General features: G+C 40.8%; 1 protein-coding gene across 1 annotated transcript; it reads left to right on the top strand.

The window, feature by feature from the left end:
* The first annotated feature begins 7,806 nt into the window (after positions 1-7,806).
* Positions 7,807-9,211, top strand: LOC128118841 (neutrophil antibiotic peptide NP-2-like). The gene is made up of 2 exons (XM_052751606.1): positions 7,807-7,975; positions 9,117-9,211. Exons 1-2 carry the CDS (start codon positions 7,807-7,809, stop codon positions 9,209-9,211), a joined length of 264 nt encoding a protein of 87 aa, XP_052607566.1.
* Positions 9,212-22,082: the final 12,871 nt, after the last annotated feature.

The raw sequence follows: 22,082 nt of genomic DNA, 5'->3' as shown, positions 1-22,082 counted from the left end.
TAAAATTCTACTGTCTTAGCTATTTTGAAATATGTAACCCATTATTATTTACAGTCATGTTATTGTGTAATAGTTGAGCAGAAGTCGTTGCTCCTCCCTAAATGCAACTCTGTACCCATTGACCAACATCTGCTCCAAATCTCTTGGCTTGCCAATCTTCAATAGCAAGTATTTTACCCCACATTCCATTGTGTTGATTTTTATCTTGTATATGTGAGAAAATGTTGTCCTTATATTTGTGCAACTGTATTTAACACATTAAGTGTCCTCTAGGATCATCTCATTTATTGAAAATTCCATCTTTTTGTGGTTGAAGAGTGTTCAGTGTGCACACATGCACACACACACACACACACACACACACACACACAATGTTTATGTATACCACATTTTTTTACCCACTCTCCCACTTTAGAACATGGAGATCAATGCCATCTCTTAGCAATAATGTACAATAATGTACAATGTACAGAGCTATAATACACAAAGATATCTGTCCAATTTGTGTTCATTTCCATTTGAAAGTTTGGTTTCCTGATCTCTTTCTACAACCAGAAACAGGATATTAAGGATTGAGAAAATATATTTTTCTGTGTTTTGAGAACTTTCCTTTGCTACTCAAAGCTCCGCAGATCATTTTCATAATGTGGCCCATATATTCACCTTCCCAACAACTTGGAACTCTGACACCCTAGGTGACAGTGACTCTCTCCTCACTCTCTTCAACCCTCTAGCCAATGACCATATGCCCACACATTTGCCATTGCCTAGATATACCTTCACTTGTGTGTCAACCTAAAATGCCTGGTTTATAACCTATCCTACCGCCTTCAGGTCTTCTGATGTGAGTGACCCCAGGTTTTTTGATAATTAGCCTCAGTAAAGTTGTGTTTTAGAATGACCTGAGAATTCTGATGCCCAGTCTATTCCTACAACAGTTGTAACCAGCTCTTTCATGTTGAATGTTTTGCATTAGGTTTGGTCGTGTTTCCCATGTGTATTAACTGGAGTCTTGGATTCAATGTTAAGGAACGGTGCACCTCAGGCTGAGGCAGCATTTTCACTCAAATTCTTGAGAACTGTAAGGAGGAATCCTGCCAAGAGAAACTGGTTGGTTCAAGGAATAAAAATGATGTCCTGGCCTGTCATACTCTTTCTTTTTCTAATGACTCTGATATGATGGCAGAGTGAATGAAGGGCAGATCAATGGAACCTTACTACTTAACTTCCTAGTTAAAAAAAAAAAAACAAAACAAACAAAAACAAAACAAAAAATGACAACAACTTTCTGGTCTCCCTTATGTTCTAGCAGTTACCAAGACCATATACTTCCCACTAACTCTCTCCGCAAGGACAGAGACCTGAACCACACTTTGGTTATACACTAATCCTGCATCTACATTGCAGAAATTTAGATGAAAAATGAAAAGAACTTGTTCACTAAAACATTCCAATGAGTACAGAACTTGATGCCATATATTTATTATGTGTTCTGTGTTATTCTTGAGAAATTAAGAGAAAACATAAAGTCCCACTTCATAAATACATTGACAAAGCAAAAGTTTATGTTTAAAATAATCTACACAAGTCACAGATTCACTCACTATGTACCTAAGCACGCTCTGCTCTCCTACTGCTGTGTAAGAAACCATTAAAATAAGAAATGGATTCCATATAACCCCCGCATGTGTTCTAACTTGAATTTACCACTTGGACATTGGTCAACACCATGGGCAGAAAAAGGAGTGGTTCTCTAGGATTTGAAGAGTTTACTGCAGAAGCACTCTCCAGCATGGTAGGCAAGTGGTGCTGGTGTCAGGAGAAAGCTTAGCAGGACTGTGAGCTGAGACAAGATGTGCAGACCACAACTATCCATCCTGGCTCAGGAGGGGAGAATCATTAGACAGTTGTTCCTGTGTGAACTGAGTGGGTTTCAATGATGGATATTGTAAACATTATAAATCAAATCATTTTTCCATGAGCAACCTGGCAATAAATATTTCTGATCTACCACTATAAGAGGCCTCGGTTCTTCCACTCTGGTCTTCTCCACAGGACATGGAGTTCCTCAAAGTATGGCAGATGGGTTCCAGCATGAACATCTGTCTTAGTCCATTTTGACTGGTATATGACAACACCATATATCAGATCATTGATAATCATATTATACACAGCAGATGGGACCAATTTCCTGAAATTATGGAGGCTAGGAAATCTAAGATGAAAGTGTCAAAAGATTTACTCTGTGGTGATGGCCCATTTCCTGGTTGACAAATGATACTTTCAGGAAATAACCCCAACTTGTAAAAGGGATATGGAGGTTCCCTCAGCCTCTTTTGTAAAAGAACTACCTCATACATGGGGGTTCTTCCCTTTTAACCCAATCCCCCTGACAGAAGACCACACTCATAAATTTCATAAACTTTAGGAGGAAGATTCCCACACAGTAATTTTAGTAAGACTTAAGCATTCAGACCATAACATCATCCAGTAAGAAGAAAGTGAAAATATTAATATTTCAAGTCTTGGAAACAAAAATACAGCATGCTGACATGTGTGAGATTTTGCTATTGGTCAAGAAATTACCATATATGCTCAAGAGGTGTTTGGACAAGTCTGCATTCTGACAGCAAATGTCACAGGATTTGAAGTCATCTTAAAGCACTGTTTTCCATCCTAGGGACAGTATGGTGCATACAGGAAAAGCTGGTGCATCTCCAGCATGCAATGTCCATTTTGGTCATGCTTGGTCTAATACAGCCCTTAGAGATGACCAGTATTGGTTTAGGTATAATGCCTCTGAACACACATCACTTGGCAAGACCATCTACTACCAATCTCTCTGCTATATGTCCATCCTTTGGGACATCCAGAAGCCATTATGTGTCAAATAACCATCTCATGACTGTTTTGCCCATGTTTGTAGAGAGCCGTGCACGGCCGCGCCTCAAAGATGGTGACGGCATCCGGCTTTCACCTTTCCGATGGCGGGTGTTCTCTGGGAAAAACAACTCCTTATTTGGCTTGGGCGTGGAATCTGGCTTGCTTGCATGTGTCTGACCCTCTCGGCATTGTCCACGTGGCACTACGGGCTTGGTTGCCCACTGGCTATAAAGGGCGTGGGCTGGCTTTCCCTGGGGTCAGAAGATTGTTCAAGGTTCCTGAATAAACAGCAGAAAGAAGAGCTCGGTGTTGTGTCTTCCTTGCTGGTCGAGGTGGTCACGACAAGTGGTGGCCCGTATGGGGAACCTCAGCCTCTTCGTGGAGCTCAGAACTTTTTGCTGTCAGGGTGGTATACCGGTAAGTCCTCAGGTAATTTGGGGAACCGCAATAAAAGTGGATTTTGCTCTCATCTGTAGATAAAGAGAGAGCAGGAAAGAGTAGAGCCGCGACAAAAGCAGACAAGAAAATTAAAGAGTAGAGCCGTGACAAAAGCGGACGGGAAAATTAAAAGAAAGTGAAAGCAGGTGAAGGCAAAAGTGCTGCTAGTATCATGGGTGCAACTTCTTCTCACCCAATTTTTCTGACTTTTAACAAGCTGCTCCTTTCAAAGAAATTAAAGATTAAGAAGAGTGTTTTAGAAAGATTTCTAGAGGAATGTGATGTCGTGGCACCCTGGTTCTCAGTTTCTGGACGCCTCACGGTAGCTTCCTAGGAAAGGTTGGGCCGTGATCTAGACTTCGCTGCAGAACAAGGGACGCTTAAACATGGGGTTAGACCAGTTTGGAAATTAGTGAGAGGGTGTCTCAAAGACCAGTGCTACAGCGATGCGGTAGAGAATGGGCAGGCAGTCTTAAAAATGTTGCAGGAGGAAAGATCAGAAAAGGCCATGTCTGCTAAAGCAGTGTCTACCAGAAGTAAAACAAAAAAGGGGGAAGAAAAAACAAGGTTATATCCCGACCTTTCGGACCTAGAGCGTTCCGAGTCCCCTATCTCTTCCCCTGATTCTGATGATGTAGAGTCATTATGTGAAACCTTACAGAGCGTGAGAATAAGAAAGAAAAGGGGTAGAAATAAAGGAGAAAGAGAAAGAATTAAAGGATGTGAGTCTGAATGTGGAGCCGCTCCCTCAGCTCCTCCACTTTATCTGGAATCTGCCTCCATGTCTAGAGTTGTCTCTATGGGGAATTCTTTTAACCCAGAGGTTTGGAGACAGGTTAGAACTGAAATACAGCTAGCTTGCCCAATGTTTCTCAATGCCCAGACTCAACAGAGATACCATGAACCTTTGGATTTTAAGGTCATCAAGTCTCTAGCGGAATCTGTCTGGGATGAAAATAAGATATGTGAGTTTGTAGAAATTCTGTCTTGTTAAATCTGTGTTAAGAAATCTTTAGATGTTTTCTAAGTTAAATATATACTAATGGTAGCCCTATATAAGTTTGTAAGATAGATCCATAGAGTTCCTTTAAGAATATAAGCTTAGAAAAAGTATCTAAGGTAGTCTTAAGACATGTAGTAATAAGCTTGTAAGAAGTAAAGATATTAGTTGTAAATGTAAGTTTAAATAAGAAATATAAGAAGTATATAAGAAGTAATAAGTGTAGAGAGCCGTGCACGGCTGCGCCTCAAAGATGGCGCCAGCGTCCGGCTTCCGCATTCCCGATGGCAGGTGTTCTCTGGGATAAACAACTCCTTATTTGGCTAAGGCTAGGATCTGGCTTGCTTCCGTGCATCTGGACCTAATCTGGCTTGCTTGCATATGTCTGACCCTATCGGCATTGTCCACGTGGCACTACAGGGTTGGTTGCCCAGTGGCTATAAAGGGCGTGGGCTGGCTTTCCCCAGAGTTAGAGTGAGAAGATGGATTTCCCTAGGGTCAGAAGATTGTTCAAGGATCCTGAATAAACTGCTTGGAGAAGAGCCTGGTGTTGCGTCTTCGTTGCTGGTCGAGGCGGACGCGACAAGGGCGGCCCGTACGGGGAACCTTTAAGGCTCAGAACTCTTCACAGTCAGGGCAGTGCACTGGTAAGTCCCCAGGTAAGGTGGGGATCCACGACAAAAGCGGGAAAACGTAGAGCCGCGACAAAAGCGGATGGGAAAATTAAAAGAAAACATAGAGCTGAGACAAAAGCGGACGGGAAAATTAAAGAAAGTGAAAGCAAGTGAAGGCAAAAGTGCTGCTAGTATCATGGGCGCAACTTCTTCTCACCCAATTTTTCTGGCTCTTAACGAGCTGCTCCTTTCAAAGAAATTAAAGATTAAGAAGAGTAACCCGGAGGTTTAGAGACAGGTTATAACTGAAATACAGCTAGCTCGCCCAGTGTTTCTCAATGCCCAGACTCAACAGAGATACCATGAACCTTTGGATTTTAAGGTCATCAAGTGTAGCTAGAGTTTTCCTGCCTGACCCACAGTCAGGACAAATCTCTCTCACCCGCCAGTCCCACAGCCACTCAGACCCGATCAAGTAAACACAGAGACTTATATTGGTTACAAACTGTATGGCCGTGGCAGACTTCTTGCTAACCGTTCTTACAGCTTAAATTAATCCATTTCCATTAATCTATATCTTGCCACATGGCTCGTGGCTTACCGGCATCTTCACATGCGGCTTGTCATCATGGCGGCTGGCAGTGTCTCCCTCTCTCAGCCTTCCACTTCCCAGTTTTTTCTCCTCCTTGTCCCGCCTATACTTCCTGCCTGGCCACTGACCAATCAGTGATTTATTTGTTGACCAATCAGCAACACATTTGACATACAGACCATCCCACAGCAATCAAGTCTCTAGCGGAATCTGTCTGGGATGAAAATAAGATATGTGAGTTTGTAGAAATTCTGTCTTGTTAAATCTGTGTTAAGAAATCTTTAGGTGTTTGCTAAGTTAAATATATGCTAATGGTAGCCTTATATAAGTTTGTAAGATAGATCCATAGAGTTCCTTTAAGAATAAAAGCTTGCAAGAAGTATCTAAGGTAGTCTTAAGACATGTAGTAATAAGCTTGTAAGAAGTAAAGATGTTAGTTGTAAATGTAAGTTTAAATAAGAAATATAAGAAGTATAAGTATCTAACGTAGTCTTAAGACATGTAGTAATAAGCTTGTAAGAAGTAAAGATGTTAGTTGTAAATGTAAGTTTAAATAAGAAATATAAGAAGTATATAAGAAGTAATAAGAAATATGTTTGATAAAGTAGCTCTATAGTTTCATTAAAGAGTATAAATAAGTAGATGTTAATATGTTATATGTGAGTTTGTAAAAATGTGTAAATGTTGAGTGTGAGTTTAGGCTTAAGCACATGTTATATGTGAGTTTGTGAAAAGGTGTAAATGTTGATTGTGAATCTAAGCTTAATGTATGTGGTGAAAGAACCTGAGATACAGAGTTAGTGTCCTAGGAGACGGCAAAGCAGGCAGTCTGAGTGGTTTTCAAAAGCTCAAAAAGCCGCTAAGAAGCTAAGAATGGTGGACGCCAGAACCAGCACAACAAGGCATCCGCAGCTGAGATCTGTGGAAAATCAATGCAACACAGAAAAACCTGAGCTAACAGCAAAAACGGTGTGGTTTTAAAATTACTGACTCTGCAGATGGGAGTACAATTAGTGGAGTCTGATTTTAAAGGCCCTTTGAAGCTGGGCATGGTGGGTTTATTGATAGGAAGATCCTCCACCACCATAAGAGGTCTTACTGGGATCGTGAATGCACGCACGTTGCAGGCTAAATTTTCCCTTTCCCATGCGGATGCGCGCCAAGTAGTTAAGGCCAAGGCATTGTGGAGCGTGCGCATTGGTCCCTCAAAGAAATTCTTCAAAAACAAAAAGGGGGAATAGGCTGTGACTGAACCCCAAGAGAAAGATATCCTCACGGGTAGCTGGCATGGCCCCAATCCCATGCTGACATGGGCACGAGGTTCTGTTTGTGTTTTCCCACAGGACCGGCTAGACCCTATCTGGGTACCTGAACGATTGGTGCGACGGGCCCCTCAGATGGAGAGACGTGATGACACCCCGGAAGCTGGTGTGCCTGATCCTGATAGCCCTGATTCTGACAAGCGTGCCAGTGGGAGCAGCTGAGGATCGACTACTCTGGGCTCTTATAAAAGCCTGGCCATACCCTTTACCCATAACATCACATTCTAGTGTATTGCTTTATTTTTGAGTTGACTTGCTGCAGGAGCAGAACCCAGATCCTGAGCAATGAGATCATTGCAGTCAACTCCACCCATGTGCACCTGGCCTATCACCTTTTTAAAGGAGTGGGCAGGATTAGGTGCCCTGGCAGGTCTACTGGTACTTGTCTCCCTGATGTGCCTGTGGTGCATTGTTTGTTTAAGGGTTTCTCAGCAGCGCAATGCAGCCATGATTATCCAAGCCTTTACAGCCATAGAGGCTGGACAGTCTCCCCAGGCCTGGCTGGCTGCATTAAAAGCTTGATTGTGCAGGATGCAAGGCTAGTGCACTGCACTTGAGTCTAGCTGTATTGCAAAACCCAAGAAGAGCAAGTCTAATTACATATGGGTTGATACCCTAATTCCCACCTCTACAAAAAAAGGGTATCGGATGGGTCAAGTGTTCTCTGGGTGGATGACACCTGGTCTAACACCAGCACAGTGTCCAAGTTGTATTTTGGCAGAGATTAGACCTCTGCTCTTGCCTACTGCTTAAAACATAAAAGGGGGAACTGTAGAGAGCCATGCATGGCCACGTCTCAAAGATGGCGCTGGCGTCTGGCTTCTGCCTTCCCGATGGATCCTTCACTTTATCAATCCTGTCCAACTCCAGGGCCTCTCTCGGACCCTTCTGTTCACATACTCCACACACACACACTTGGTTCCTGATTTTTTTTCATCCCCTAGGAAACCCAAGGCCATGAGGACATTCACTCTACTCATCGCCCTTCTGGTGGCCCTCCAGACCCAGGCAGAACCTCTCCAAAGAAGAGCTGAGGAGGTTCTAGACCAGGAGCAGCTGGGAGAGGATGACCAGGATATGTCCATATCCTTTGGAAGGGATGAAAGCAGTGATCTTCAAGATGCAGGTGTGGGAATTAGATTCAGAGTTTTTGTTTAAAAAAAAAGGAAATAATAGGATAAATGGGTAGAACACTGAATCTACACTAAAAAGAAAAAGGAGAAGTGAGGTGGTATTGTGTTCCCCAAAATATTGTGTACCCTAATAAACTTATCTGGGGTCAGAGACAGAACAGCCACAATATTAAACATAGAGGATAGGCAGTGGTAGCACACGCCTTTAATCCTAGCATTCCAGAGGCAGAAATCCATGTGTTCAAGGATACAGCCAAGCATGGTGACTCACACCTTTAATCCCAGAAAGCAAGTCTTTAATCCCAGGGAGTGAGGCAGAATGCAGAAAGATATATAAGGCGTGAGGACCAGAAACTAGAAGCATTTGGCTGGTTAAGCATTTGGCTGCTTAAGCTTTTAGGTTTTGAGCAGCACAGTTCAGCTGAGAGCCATTGGGATATGAGGACACAGAGGCTTCCAGTCTGAGGAAACAAGATCAGCTGAAAGTTGGCCAGGTGAGGTTAGCTGTGGCTTGTTCTGTCTCTCTGATCTTCCAGTATTCACCCCAATACTTTACTCAGGTTTGATTTTATTAATAAGAACTTTTAAGACTCCTGCTACACAGGTGAGAGATGTCTGTCAGCATGTTAGAGATAGGAGCAAAGAGAAGGGATGGAGAAATCAGGTAACCTAGGTGACTTAACTACTACTTTACTTTTCTCAATCAACAGCAGGAGCCAAATAAATCAATTTCTTTCTGCAAAGATTTTTGTTCCAAGATACGCTTGTGACTATCACTGGGTTTAATACATAAAGAGATTAATAGCTAGTTTTTTCTAAATCTAAATGGCTAGACTTGATCATGAGGAAAATATCTTATTGTGCACATTACATTTCAATAACTGGGGGCATGTATTTAGATATTTACATAATGGCAGGATTTACAAAAACATGTGATGGTAGCAGCACAAGAGAAGGAAATGAAAGTACCAATGTTTAACATGTATATTTATTCATATTGATTGTGATTGTTAAGGCTGCTGTCAGAAATGGTGAATGTGGGGGACCACTTCACCTAGCACATATCATGCTCATGATCACATTCACCATGCTGACCCAGGCACTGACTGCTTCTTGTGGTCCTTGTCTCCCCAGATGTGAAGTCAGGCTTGACCTGCTATTGCAGATTAAGAGGCTGTGGATTTAGAGAATGTCTCATTGGGTTCTGCCGGTTCCAGAATACCATCTAACGACTCTGCTGCCGTAGAGGATCACTAAGAACAAGAAAAATAGGTTTGCCATATGAGTTGAAAGCCTGAAGGATACTATATGTCCCCTGCTGTGTGTCATAAAACAAAACATCCAGGAAATCTGGGACACCATGAAAAGGCCAGATCTAAGAATAATATGGATATAAGGAGAAGAAGACCAACTCAGAGGCACAGAAAATATATTCAACAAAATCGTAGAAGAAAACTTTCCCAACTTAAAGAAGGAAATACCTATAAAGATACAAGAAGCCTAGAAAACACTAAAAAGATTAGACCCCCGAAAAAAGTCCCCTTGCCTCATAATAATTAAACCACTAAACATAAAGAATAAGGAAAGAATATTAAGAGCAGCAAAGGAAAAAGACCAAGTGACTTATAAAGGCAGACCCATCAGAATAAGACCTGACTTCTCAATGGAGACTGAAATCCAGAAGGAACTGGACAGATGTAATGCAGACACTAAGAGACCATGGATGCCAGCCCAGACTACTATACCCAGCAAAACTTTCAATCACCATAGACAGAATGAACAAGACATTCCAAGACAAAACCAAATTTAAGCAATACCTATCCACAAATCTAGACCTACAGAAAACACTAGAAGGTAAACTTTAACCTAAGGAAATCAGATGCACCCAAAAAACACAGACAATAGAAAACCCCACAGCAGCAAATCCCAAAGAAGGGAAATACACACACACTACTACCAAAAGTTAAGAGGAATTAACAATCACTGGGTATTAATATCCCCTAATATCAATGGACTCTATTCACCTATGAAAAGACACAGGCTAACAGAATGGCTGTGAAAACAGGATCCATTCTTCTGCTACATACAAGAAACACACCTCAATTTCAAAGAGAGACACTACATTAGAGTAAAAGGCTGGGAAAAGACTTTCCAATCAGATGCAGTTAAGAAGCAAGATGGTGTAGCTATTCTAATATCTAGACTTAAAACTAAAATTAATCAAAAGAGATCAAAAGGATATTACATACTCATAATAGGAAAAATCCACCAAGATAAAGTTTCAATTTTGAACATTTATGCCCCAAATATAAGGGCACCCACATATGTAAAAGAAATACTACTAAAGTGTAAATCACATCAAACCCCCCACACATTAACACTGGGAGACTTTAGCCGTGCAGCAGTGGCTCACACCTTTAATCCCAGCACTCAAAAGGTAGAGCCAGGTGGATCACTGTGAGTTCATGGCCAGCCTGGTCTACAGAGCAAGATCCACGACAGGCACCAAAACTACATGGAGAAATCCTGTGTCAATACAAAAACAACAACAAAATTAGTGGAAGACATCAACACCCCACTCTCACCAATGGACAGATCTGCCATATAGAAACTTAACAGAGAAATAAGGGATCTATCAGATGTCATGACTCAAATGCACTGAATACATTTCTACAGAACATTCCACCTTAAGAAAAAAGAATATACATTATTCTCAGGACCCCATGGAGCCTTCTCTAAAATTGACCACATACTCAGTCACAAAGCAAATCTCAACATATACAAAAAAAATGGAATAACTTCCTGTATTCTATCAAACTACCATGGCTTAAAGTTAGATTTTAACAACAACTAAAATTACAGAAAGCCTACAATCTCTTGGAAACTGAATAGTGCTCAACTGAATCACCAATGGGTCAAGGAAGAATAAAGAAAGCAATTAAAGACTTCCTAGAATTCAAAGAAACTGAATGTACTACATACCGAAACTTATGGGACACTATGAAAGCAGTGCTAAGAGGAAAATTCATAGTACTAAGTGCGCACATAAAGAAGCAGGAGAAATCACACACTAGTGACTTAACAGCACACCTAAGCTCAAAGGAACAAAAAGCAAAGTCACCCAGGAGGAATAGATGCCAGGAAATTATCAAATTGAGAGCTGAAATCAATAAAATAGAAACAAAGAGAACAATACAAAGAATCAATGAAACAAAGTTGGTTTTTTGAGAAAATCAACAAGGTAGACAAGCCCTTATCCAGACTAACCAAAGGCAGAAAGAGAAGGAGTATTCAAATTGGCAAAATCAGAAATGAAAAGGGAGACATAACAACAGACAACAAGGAAATCCAGAGAATCATCAGGTCATACTTCAAATACTTGTACTCCACAAAATTGGGAAATCTAAAAGAAATGGACAATTTTCTGGATAGGTACCACACACCAAAGTTAAATTAAGACCAGATAAACTATTTAAATAGAATAATAATCCCCAAGGAAATAGTCAATAAAGTCTCTCAACCAAAAAAAAGCCCAGGACCAGATGGTTTCAGTGCAGAATTCTACCAGATCTTCAAAGAAGAGTTAATACCAATACTCTTCAAATTGTCCCACACAATAGAAACAGAAGGAATGTTAACAAACTCCTTTTATGAGGCTACAGGTACGCTGATTCCCAAGAAGCACAAAGATGCAACAAACAAAGAGAACCACAGACCAATCTCCCTCATGAACATTGATGCAAAAACATTCAATAAAATATTGGCAAACTGACTCCAAGAACACATCAAAAAATTTTCCACCATGATCAAGTAGGCTTCATCCTAGAGATGCAAGGATGGTTCAACATATGAACATCTGCCAATGTAATACACCATATAAACAAACTGAAAGAAAAAAAAAACACATGATCATTTCATTAGATGCTGAAAAGGCTTTTGACAAACACCAACACCCCTTCATGATAAAGGTCTTGGAGAGATCAGAAATACAAGGAACCTACGTAAAAATAATAAAGGCAATTTACAGCAAGCTGACAGCCAACATCAAAATAAATGAAGAGAAACTCAAAGCAATTCCACTAAAATAAGGAAAAAGACAAGGCTCTCTCCTCTCCCCATATTTATTCAATATAGTACTTGAAGTTCTAGCTAGAGCAACAAGACAACAAAAGGAGATGAAGGGGATACAAATTGGAAAGGAAGATATCAAACTTTCACTATTTGTAAATGATATGATAGAATACATAAGTGACCCCAGACATCTTTTAAGGGATTCATTGCAGATTCTACTACAGAGCTCAGAAGAGTCCTGACTAAGTCACATAGAAGGCATCAAAGAAGCATAAAAACAGATTCTTTTTCTGCAAGGAAATTTATTGGAGAAAGAAAAACAATTGAGGCAAAGTGCAAGGGTAGTGACAGATGATGAGGTCTCAGAGCACATGGTGATCTTGTCTCTGGTCTCAGGGGCAGCAGAGTACAGAACGTACTAGACCTATGTTGCAGTTCCCAGTGGCTCGTTCAGAATGTCTGCAAACAAATTTTCTGCAGTGACATTTCACCCTTCTTGCGGCTGAGGAAACAGAGAACATCAGGCATTAAGTAAGGTAGCCAACAGTATGCAATAGTGTAAAATACTATGAAGATGCATGATGGATGGTACAGAATAGGTTTGTTTGTGTTGGTGACATCACACCCAGCACCATGATCAACTCCAAACACTGGATACACTGAACAAGTGTTGATCACATGCACAACTTGACAGGCATTTCACCTTCCTTCACCTTTTTGTGTCTTCTTGAACCAACACATTCACACACTGGCATTGGATTCCTAAATCTATTATTTTATGCACAGCAGATTTTTCTTTCTATACCAAAATTATCAAATGAATAGATAAAGGGCTAATCAATTGGTTCTATATTTTAAAATTATTCCACAGATAAATTTTTAGGTCAAAAAATTTAAAAAGAAAGAAAACCAATTACACTTTTTGACTCTTACTCTTACTTCTGTGAATAAGATGGGGAAGATCCTAGGGAATAAACAGAGATACTTACCTGAATCACACAGCTCTGAACAGGATTCCAGGGTACATCTTCAATTGTCAGGAGACTCCAACACTCTATCATACTGGGCACTACCACTCACCTGAATCTTGAAGAGCAGAGCCTACTGGGCCTCCAAAGGAGATGGACACATCCTGGTCTTCTACTCCTGGCTGATCCTCATTTTTATCCCCCTCACTTGCTTCTGGGAAAGCATCAACCTGGGTCAGGAAGACCAGTAGAACGAGGGCAGAGAGGAGGACAAGTGTCTTCATGGCTGAGAGTCACCTGGAGGAAGGGTGAGCAGGAGCCCAGTGTGTGGGGAGTAAGGAGCCAGCCTGCATTTATAGGTTTGTCATGAGAAAGAGCAGAGACAGGCCCAGTTGTTAGAGATGGCATGCACTGATGGAAACTGGGAGAGACTGTTGCCCTCCAGATCCCTTTGATGTTTCTCTGTTCTCACAGCTGTCATCACGATGTTGGTCTGTGTGTTCAGTGACAGCTCACCCTTCTAGCTAATAATGATGAAGGGCCTTGCTATCTTCTTCTGTTTCCCATCTGCTTGAATATTTACCTTTCTGTGGTCAGGAAAGAAAAGAGTCAGGCATTTTATAAGTTAGTAACTTATAAAATGGAATAAGGGTTTTTGTGTTCTGAAGTTGGATCCTGCTCTTCTCAGAAAGTGTGGACCCTGGACCAGACCTGAATACCTGTGGCTTGAACAGTCATTTCTTTGAGTGATGCTGGGGTATTATCACCCTCATGAGGAAGACTTTGTGAATCTCTTCCTTTGTGTCCATTATACAGAAAGTTAGATGACCCTGGTGAATTTATCTCAAGAGGAGATTAGGGACAGAGTTGGTCATAATGGAGCCAGAGCAGGTTGTTCTGAAGAAGCCTGTGTGACCAGCACACATCTCATGAGTGCATTCCAGGTGCCTCTTCACACTATGGGAGCCAACCAATGATGTGCTGTGGCTCATGTCTCAGATTCTGCATTTTATTTTAAATTTTAGAAATTGTGATATTACCTAAAAGAAATAACATTCAAAATATAGAGATGGTGATGTGTTTTGTCCCAGTTCCATGAAGTACTTCTACTCCAAGAAGTCACTGTCGTTCATATACAAACACTGTTCAGTACATATTTTTATCCATTTTTCCCTCACTATGTATATGCCAAAAGATACAGAACATTCTACTAATTTCAGTCAGCATATAATGCCCCAGTGTTATAAGTGCTATCTCATTCATATTTACATGTTGATAAATACTGTTCAATTGTTAAAATAATATTAGTCACAGCTGTGTGCAATGACTAGCAAAGCAGTAAGAATACTATTTTACATGCACATAGTTAAATATATATATTTCATATTGCCTAATGGGGTTGCCTATCAGTCAAAAAGCATGTCTTATACTTCAGACACATCCCTCACTGTCTTCTTGGTGTTCACAGAGTTGGCCTCAGTAGCACTCACTAAGTTTTCATACCCGAAAGACCACCATGCTCATTTGAATGATTTATTTTATTGTGTTTTCATTTTCTGTTCTTCCTGCCTGTGTTCAGCACAGAATTTGTCATTGACGTCCCAGAGTATTTCAAACCATTAAAATATAACCTTTAAGAAGAATGCCCCCTTTAAGTTAGGCAATCAAGTTTTGATTTGCACCGTAGTTTCCCTTTTCTTGTTATTTTATATTCTCTCTTTTGTTTCTTCCCGAATGCTGGTGGCAGCAGCTGTCTCACTTGAAGAAAGACATCTGCTCATATGGACACCAGAGAAGATGGAGACCAGAATCCTCCATGTGCGAAGTCATCCTACTTCTGGAATTGCTGAGCCTTGTGGGGAAAAAGATCTTTACTTTGTGAGTTTACACTCTGCTGGAGATTTTATGATCTTTGTGGACGTTGATACCTGTACTATGATGCTTTTCTCGTATTTCCTAGTCCCAATCTTAGAGGTAAAATTGTTATTTCAGTATCATCCTTGTTTACCTTTTTCTCATGAATCGAAGGCGGAAGTGCACATGCCCAAGGAGTGTGTGCACCACGTGTATTTGGTCAAATGCTCCATTGAGGGAGGGGTTGGCACATTCATTTTACTCCTTTAAAAATATTTGCTTATTTTTATTTTGGAAGTATCAGTTATTTGCCAGCATGTGTGTGTGTTGTGCTTGTTGCCTGTGGAGAAGAGAATAGGTAGCCAAATCCCCTAGAACTGGAGTTACAGAAAGCTGTGAGAGCTGCCATGTGGGTGTTGGAACAGAACCTGGGTTCTCTGCAAGAGCACCAAATGCTCTTAACCACTGAGCCATCCCTACAGACCTACATTTTCTCTAGTTAACCTTTAGCTGTTGTTCAGAAATTCTGGAAATTTTCTTTTTAACCTGTTACAGGTTATCTTAAAGATTATCATCTTTCTTTGTCCTTTTTTATTTGCTGTGCCAAACTAGATATAATTCAGTATTCAATAACATTTCTGAGTTTTCTTTATTTTAACTTAAATTTGTAAAACTCAAATTTGTGTGTCTTAGTGATTTTTGGCTTTAGCAAAATTCCTGTCATATCCTGTGATTGAGACAGAGCTGTCTTTCTTACTCACTGCCACAACTGAGGAAGTTTCATCTTTCCAGGAAGTGTTTTCATGGTCATTAATGTTCTGTCATATGATATCACCTATGGATGTCCAACAAGCAGTTCGAAAGTAGATCTGTGGATGGAGTTGGTGGGTCAGAGACATTGAAGTGATGTTGGAGAAATGAAGGAACTCTTCATAGTTCATTGCTGTTTCTCCTACATTTCATTGTAGTAAACAGTGTCCAAGTACCATCACTTATTCAAAGAGTGCTGCTAAAGAATGGAAGTTACCTCCACTGGCCTCTGAAAGCTCAGATCTTGTAGCTGACCCATTTGTGCTCATGGGAGGGCTCTTCCTCTTCCTTCCTCATAGGCACTCAGATTCTACTGATCTGCAGGAGTACTGGGTAAGATGGGTCACAGCCTTGAGGGCTCTAAGATGCGTCAGGCTGTAATCATTCCTGCACTTGTTTCATGTCAAGAACCAGTGCCCAAAATGTCAACAGAACTCCAAATTACCCTTATTAATCAGCTCTATTTCTTTACCAGTGATTAGATGTGTGTGATTGTTTTATTTGATAACTGGCAAAAAAAAACCTCTTCTTCGGGCATTTCTAGAGAGAGTAGGATATTTCATAGTGAGCTCACTTCAAATCCCAGAGGAAGGAATTTGCAGAGGTAGAGACCAAGGAGAAGAGAAACAGGGAAAGTTCAACAGAGTAATGTGCAGTTATTTGTAACCAGAAGCCCATGATGTTAGGATGGTTAATGGAAAGGTAAGCTGAGCTTCATATTAGATTGAGGTGTTTCCTGAGACCATGGGGACAAACCTCCCTGTTCTGAAGATGAGTGTTCAGGAACCGGTAAATTCTAGTAGAATTTTAATTCTGAAATCTATACAGGACTTCTGATTCCAGCCCCAGTTTACACACTTTTCCCTGTGTTTCCATGCTCTACAAGGAGTCCAGAGTCACGCTAGGAAGATATAACTTGGGCCTGCCCCAGAGTTGACTGGTGTGAGCCAGTAAGCATGTCTTGTCCGCTAGAAATTTCTGTGATGAGTGGGATATTTTGAAAGATCTTGGGTGCTTTTTTTATGATACCAAAGGTTGCTTACTGGAATTTCTTCAGAGGATCATTGTAGTGATAAGTGATGGCATCTGGCCCAGTTGGTGGACATGTTGACAATGCTATGTTGATAGAGGAGATGTAATTCCAATAGGGACATGTCTTCTGAGCATCACAAACTATAGTAATTCTCAATTAGGATATAAACTGGCAGTTCTTCGATGTTTGTCCAAGGCCAAATGACGTTAACTGTTTAGACTCTAGGATTAGGCTAAACTTGGGGACTCATCTGTGGGACAAAGTATGTTTTCTGAACTGAACCCCAGGGGTGTACCAGGATTTTTCTTTCTGATCACCAACCAGTTCCCAAATCATAACATAGAGACTTATTATTTATGAATGCTCAGCCCAGCTTAGGCTTCTTTCTGGCTAGCACTTTTAACTTAAATTAACCTGTTTCTCTTTATCTACCTCTTGCCTCAGGGCTGTTTTCCTTCCTTTACCTTTCTTTCTATATGTCCTGCTCAGTCTCTGCTGTCTGGAGGCAGACTGGCCGCCCCACCATTCTCCTTTCTTTTTCTATTTTCTCTTTTGTTCTTGTCCCTTTTCATTCTTCTTGCCCCCATTCTTCTTGAGCCTAGATTTCTCCTTCTATTTATTCTCTCTGCCCACCAGCCCCACCTATCCATCTTCTCTGTATATCTACTGAGCATTCAGCTCCTTATTAGACCAATCAGTTGCCTTAAGCAGGCAAAGTGATTCAAATACAGCACATCTTTTTTTTAATTAATTAATTAATTAATTTTTTGTATTTTTGAGACAGGGTTTTGCTGTGTAGCTTTGCACCTTTCCTGGAACTCACTCTGTAGCCCAGGCTGGCTTTGAACTCACAGAGATCCACCTGCCTCTGCCTCCTGAGTGCTGGGACTAAAGGCATGTGCCACCACTGCCTGACTGGGAGGAGGTCTTAAATACAGGCTTACAGCACAATGGAAGAACCCCGGAGGGCAGAAGTTCCCTATGGAGGTCTTACAATCTTGTGTCTAGGCTGTTAACACCCATTATTCAGGATACACAGACAAGGAACTTCCTTAAGCATTCAGGAGGTTGAAACCCGGGAGGGAATTAGCATAGGGAGGATATCAAGGTCACGGTCAGCAAGCAAGGCAACAGTTACCCAAAACAGGTGCCAGGGCCCCACAGGTCCCCCTTTTACTAATAAATGAGCTTCTGACTTAGGTTGCATGGAATGTCAGCAGGTCACCTTACCCATCATGGAGACTCCTGCCCAGGCCACACAGGCACTCTGTTTTAGGTTGGTGAGCGCCCCCCAGGCATTACCGTCTTTGAATACTCATTATCATACAGGGACAATTGTGTGTGAGCTGCAGAGCTAACTGCTGCCAAAGATTTCAAAGTGGTGTTGGGCTTGCAATCTGTGTGTTTGACACAGAAAAGACCAACAGAAGTCCTATCCTACCCATAGACAGTAGGCTAAAGGCAACTGAGCCATTCCCTTCCTTAATGAGCCTTACTGCAAACTGAAGTCCTTTAAAGATGGTATCCCAAAAGCAAATGGAACTTGAGTTTATAAATTTACCCTTACCATTATACACCTTGAATTTTCACTGTTACAATAGGTCAGTTTAAAAACAATAAACTCTTGCATTTTACAAGAAAATTTTACCCCAAACTTCAAAAGTGGGAAGGAAGAATACATGAGATTATTGCATCCAGGGTCAAGAATTTGCAATAGGGAGAGAAGTTGGAATGAACTCTCTGGAAACAAAGGCAAGAGAGGCTTGTAGCCTTGTGAGCTGGTGGAGAAGCCCTGGAGAACATTATTGGGGAGATTGGTCAATGTGATTGTGTCAAGTATTTGCCCATTGACAGTTACTGGAGTTACACTAATTGTAACTAAACACAGAGGACCTACATTTTTAGATAATTACATTTCAGAAGGATGACCCCACATTTGATTAAGTCATTAAATTTATTTATCCTGGAACATGAGTAACTTATTTAGACAGAAATGTATTATGGGACTTTGGTAACTACATATTACATTTGCAATCCACTAATCAGTTTTCTGTGATATTTGAGGCAGAAAAAGTTGTACTGGCTAGAGTTACACTTTATCTACTAGTTCTTTGGTGGAGTTGGTATCTGTCATGGCCCAACACAGATTGTTATAACAGCTACCTAATGAGATGCTTCTAGCATCCTTTCTTCCTCAGAGTGATGTGGTATTCCATTCTCCCAGTATGCTTCCTTCCTTATTGAGTGCCCACAAGGATGTATCATGTGAACCCACGTTATCTGTGCTACTAGAGTCGGCAGTCTAAGAGGTCACCCCTGCCGTCTTTTCATCAGATAACACACATAACTACCTTAAGGAGTGTGCAATGTTCTGGAGTCTGAGCCTTAACAACCTGTAGCGCCACTGAGGACTCCAAGCTGCAGGGAGAACTTTCTGCTGATTTCTTTATTTTTCTTGGAATTTTTCTTACTTCCAAGCTGCATTAAGCACACCAAAGATATAAGGTAACTCACATGAGTGTATATTGCAGAGCATACTGGAGTCATTAGGCACATGCACTTTCTGTATGTGAAGAACAGTTTTCTGTATAGAAAATACATTTTGTGGTATATAAGCAAGCATAAGTGCTGCAGATAATATGCACATCATAGATAGTAATGACTTGATTTTCTTCCTACCCATTGTGTCTCTGTATTAACTTTTTCTAATATTGGAAAAAGTTTTCTCTATGGAGCTGAATACAACCCAGGGCTTAGAAGGCTGAGGCCCAATCCAGGCCTACTCATTGAAACTTCAACCCTTTTTAAGGAGACTGTGGCTCTCTGAAAAATTAAGATATTAGGACTCTATAAACCTGAAGCTCAAAGTTGTAGTTTTTCTTAACATGTAGGCATGTCTTTGAGAGTGAGTTGAATCTACATGAAGGCAGAGTCAAAAGTCAAGGAAGAAATGTAGCAAGATTATCAGCACTGTGAACTTCCTTTACACTTTGTGTCTGAACCCTGGGATCATCCTTAAAATGGTTAGTATTTGGAGTCAGTATTTTTTAAATAAAAACTAAATTATTTATTCAATTGTAAAGGTTTCCTTGAAGGTTCTAGTACTTGATATCCAGAGTACTCCTGACTGAGCCTTATAGCAAACACTAAAAGAATGCAAACACACAGGGAGCATAATGCAAGCAATTTATTGGGACAAAGGAGAAACACGAGGGCTGTGGTAATCAGAAGCCTCTCTCGGGCCTCAGATGGTCATCTTGTTGTTTCTGGTCTCCATGCTCAGCTGCAGCAGAACACGTAGATTTTTCTACCGTTGGTGCAAATCCCACTGATGCGTTCTAGCATTTTTCAGGATCGGCTTCGACAGTAGCATGTCAAGAGCTTTTTTGAGGCTGGAGATACACAGAGATAAACAGGAATCGAGTTTGAGGTCAGCAGGATGGGATAGCATACAGTCTTATGAAGATGTGTCATACAAGCATGGCTTTGATTTGTTGGCAACATTACAGCCAGCAAGATGGTTAACTCAACACAAATTAAAATAATGTACCTGAGGAGTGTTGATAATATGCCAGACATCAGATCCATTCTGATGTATCTTTAATTTTTATGCTCCTTTTCTTACCATTTATATAATTGAATGAACTCTTACACTGATTTGAAGTTCTCTTAGGCAATAAAATTATTTTCCTCATACCTAAGACTATTTCTTTTGTTGTATAAGGATCTACTCAATATATTGCTCTACATCCTGGTAAAATTCCAAATTGTATTTTTAGAGCAAAAGACTAAAGGAAAAGAAAATGAAAGAAAAAAATTTTACTTCTGTCTCACTGTTAATGTTATGAATATGAAATAAAAGGAAGTAAGACAGAGGTATCAAGAGAGCCAGATTGTTTGTGACAGGATTCCAAGGCACATCTTCACACCTCTCTCAGGAGACTCCAACCCACTATCATACTGGGCACCACCCCTCACCTGCATCTTGAAGAGGAGAGCCTTCTGGACCTCCAAAGTAGATGGACACATCCTGGTCCTCTAACCCTGAATGCTCCTCATTTTTAGTCTCTTCAGTAGCTTCTGGGAGAGGATGTCTGGGCAAGTAAGACAAGCTAGATAAGGGCAGTGAGGAGGACAATTGAGTTCATGGCTGAGATTCACATTGAGGAAGGGTGAGCAGGAGCCCAGTGTGTGGGGAGTGAGGAGCCAGCCTGCATTTATAGGGCTGTCATGAGAAGGAGCAGAGACAGGTCCTGTAGTTAGAGAGGGCATGCACAGATGGGAACTGGGAGAGACTGTTGCCCTCCAGATCCCTTTGATGTTTCCCTGTTCTCACAGCTGTCATCACGATGTTGTTTTGTGTGTTCAGTGACAGCCCTCCCTTCCAGCTGATAATGATAATTATTCTTGTTTGTTTATTTGTTTTATTTGCCTGCTTGTTTTCTAAACAGAGAGAAAGAGAGAAGGCATGAAGTTGGAGTGGTGGAGAAGATCTGGGAGGATATTGTAGAGGGAATTCTGTGATCAGAGTATATTGTACAAAAAGAACAATTTCAAGAAAATGTCAGAAACTAGGCAGAAAAATTGGTGTTGTGTCTACACAGCGACTGCAAGGAGAATCAAGTACTGAAAGCTGTGACCCATCTTGGGGTTCCACACTGCGGTGAGCACCAGTCTGAAGGTCTTTGAAGCAGAGGGAACAATCTGGCATCCTGAGCACACAAATTGGTCAGGTCAAGATGAGAGGTAATAGTCCAGGATCAACTTTGGATCTTTGATGAAAAGACTTATGTGTTGGCTGAGGATGGAAAGAAGGTTGTGGCATGGAAAGGCAGAGAAGAATCAGGAACAGCCCAGGAAGGTGTCACCAAAGTCACTTTGCGATCTCTGACTCATTAGTGCCATCTCCAGTCCTGTTTCCTCTGCACTTGCTGGGTGATTGCACATGATGTTTATGTCAGAATGACAACATTCATGAAACGCTGCTGGAGAGAAAGACCTTGACTCAGGACATGATTTGGAAGGCATGTGTTTATGTCAGGAAATCACTAATACAGAGATTCCAGGTTTACAAAAGTCAGTGGGAGCAACAGAGGATTTATGTACTATGGAATTAATGCCAGAGAAAATTATAAGCTTTCAAAAATTTTGTAAAACCTAGGAAACAGTGCTAATTCATCAAATTTATGAAGAGCTATTAATATTACATATTAACCAAAATGCAAAATGAGCAATAACAACAGTATACCAGGAACTGCAAATTATTCTTTCCATGCAAATGGAGCACTAACTCATACAAAAAATGCAAATAGCACTTCAGTGGAATGCCAATTTTTGCCTATCAACTTAGAAAATATAATTTTA

Source organism: Peromyscus californicus, unplaced genomic scaffold, assembly GCF_007827085.1.
Source record: "Peromyscus californicus insignis strain IS unplaced genomic scaffold, ASM782708v3 Scaffold_23__1_contigs__length_62951481, whole genome shotgun sequence".
NCBI classification, from domain to species: Eukaryota; Metazoa; Chordata; class Mammalia; order Rodentia; family Cricetidae; genus Peromyscus; species Peromyscus californicus.
Note: the sequence above shows the minus strand (reverse complement) of the source record. Positions and strands in the feature narration are given on the sequence as shown.

Excerpts from the sequence above, each read along its gene's own strand:
- LOC128118841 (XM_052751606.1), top strand. The coding sequence starts at position 7,807 with ATGAGGACATTCACTCTACTCATCGCCCTTCTGGTGGCCCTCCAGACC. Across the intron at positions 7,976-9,116 it reads CAGTGATCTTCAAGATGCAG|ATGTGAAGTCAGGCTTGACC; the intron begins GTGTGGGAATTA and ends TTGTCTCCCCAG.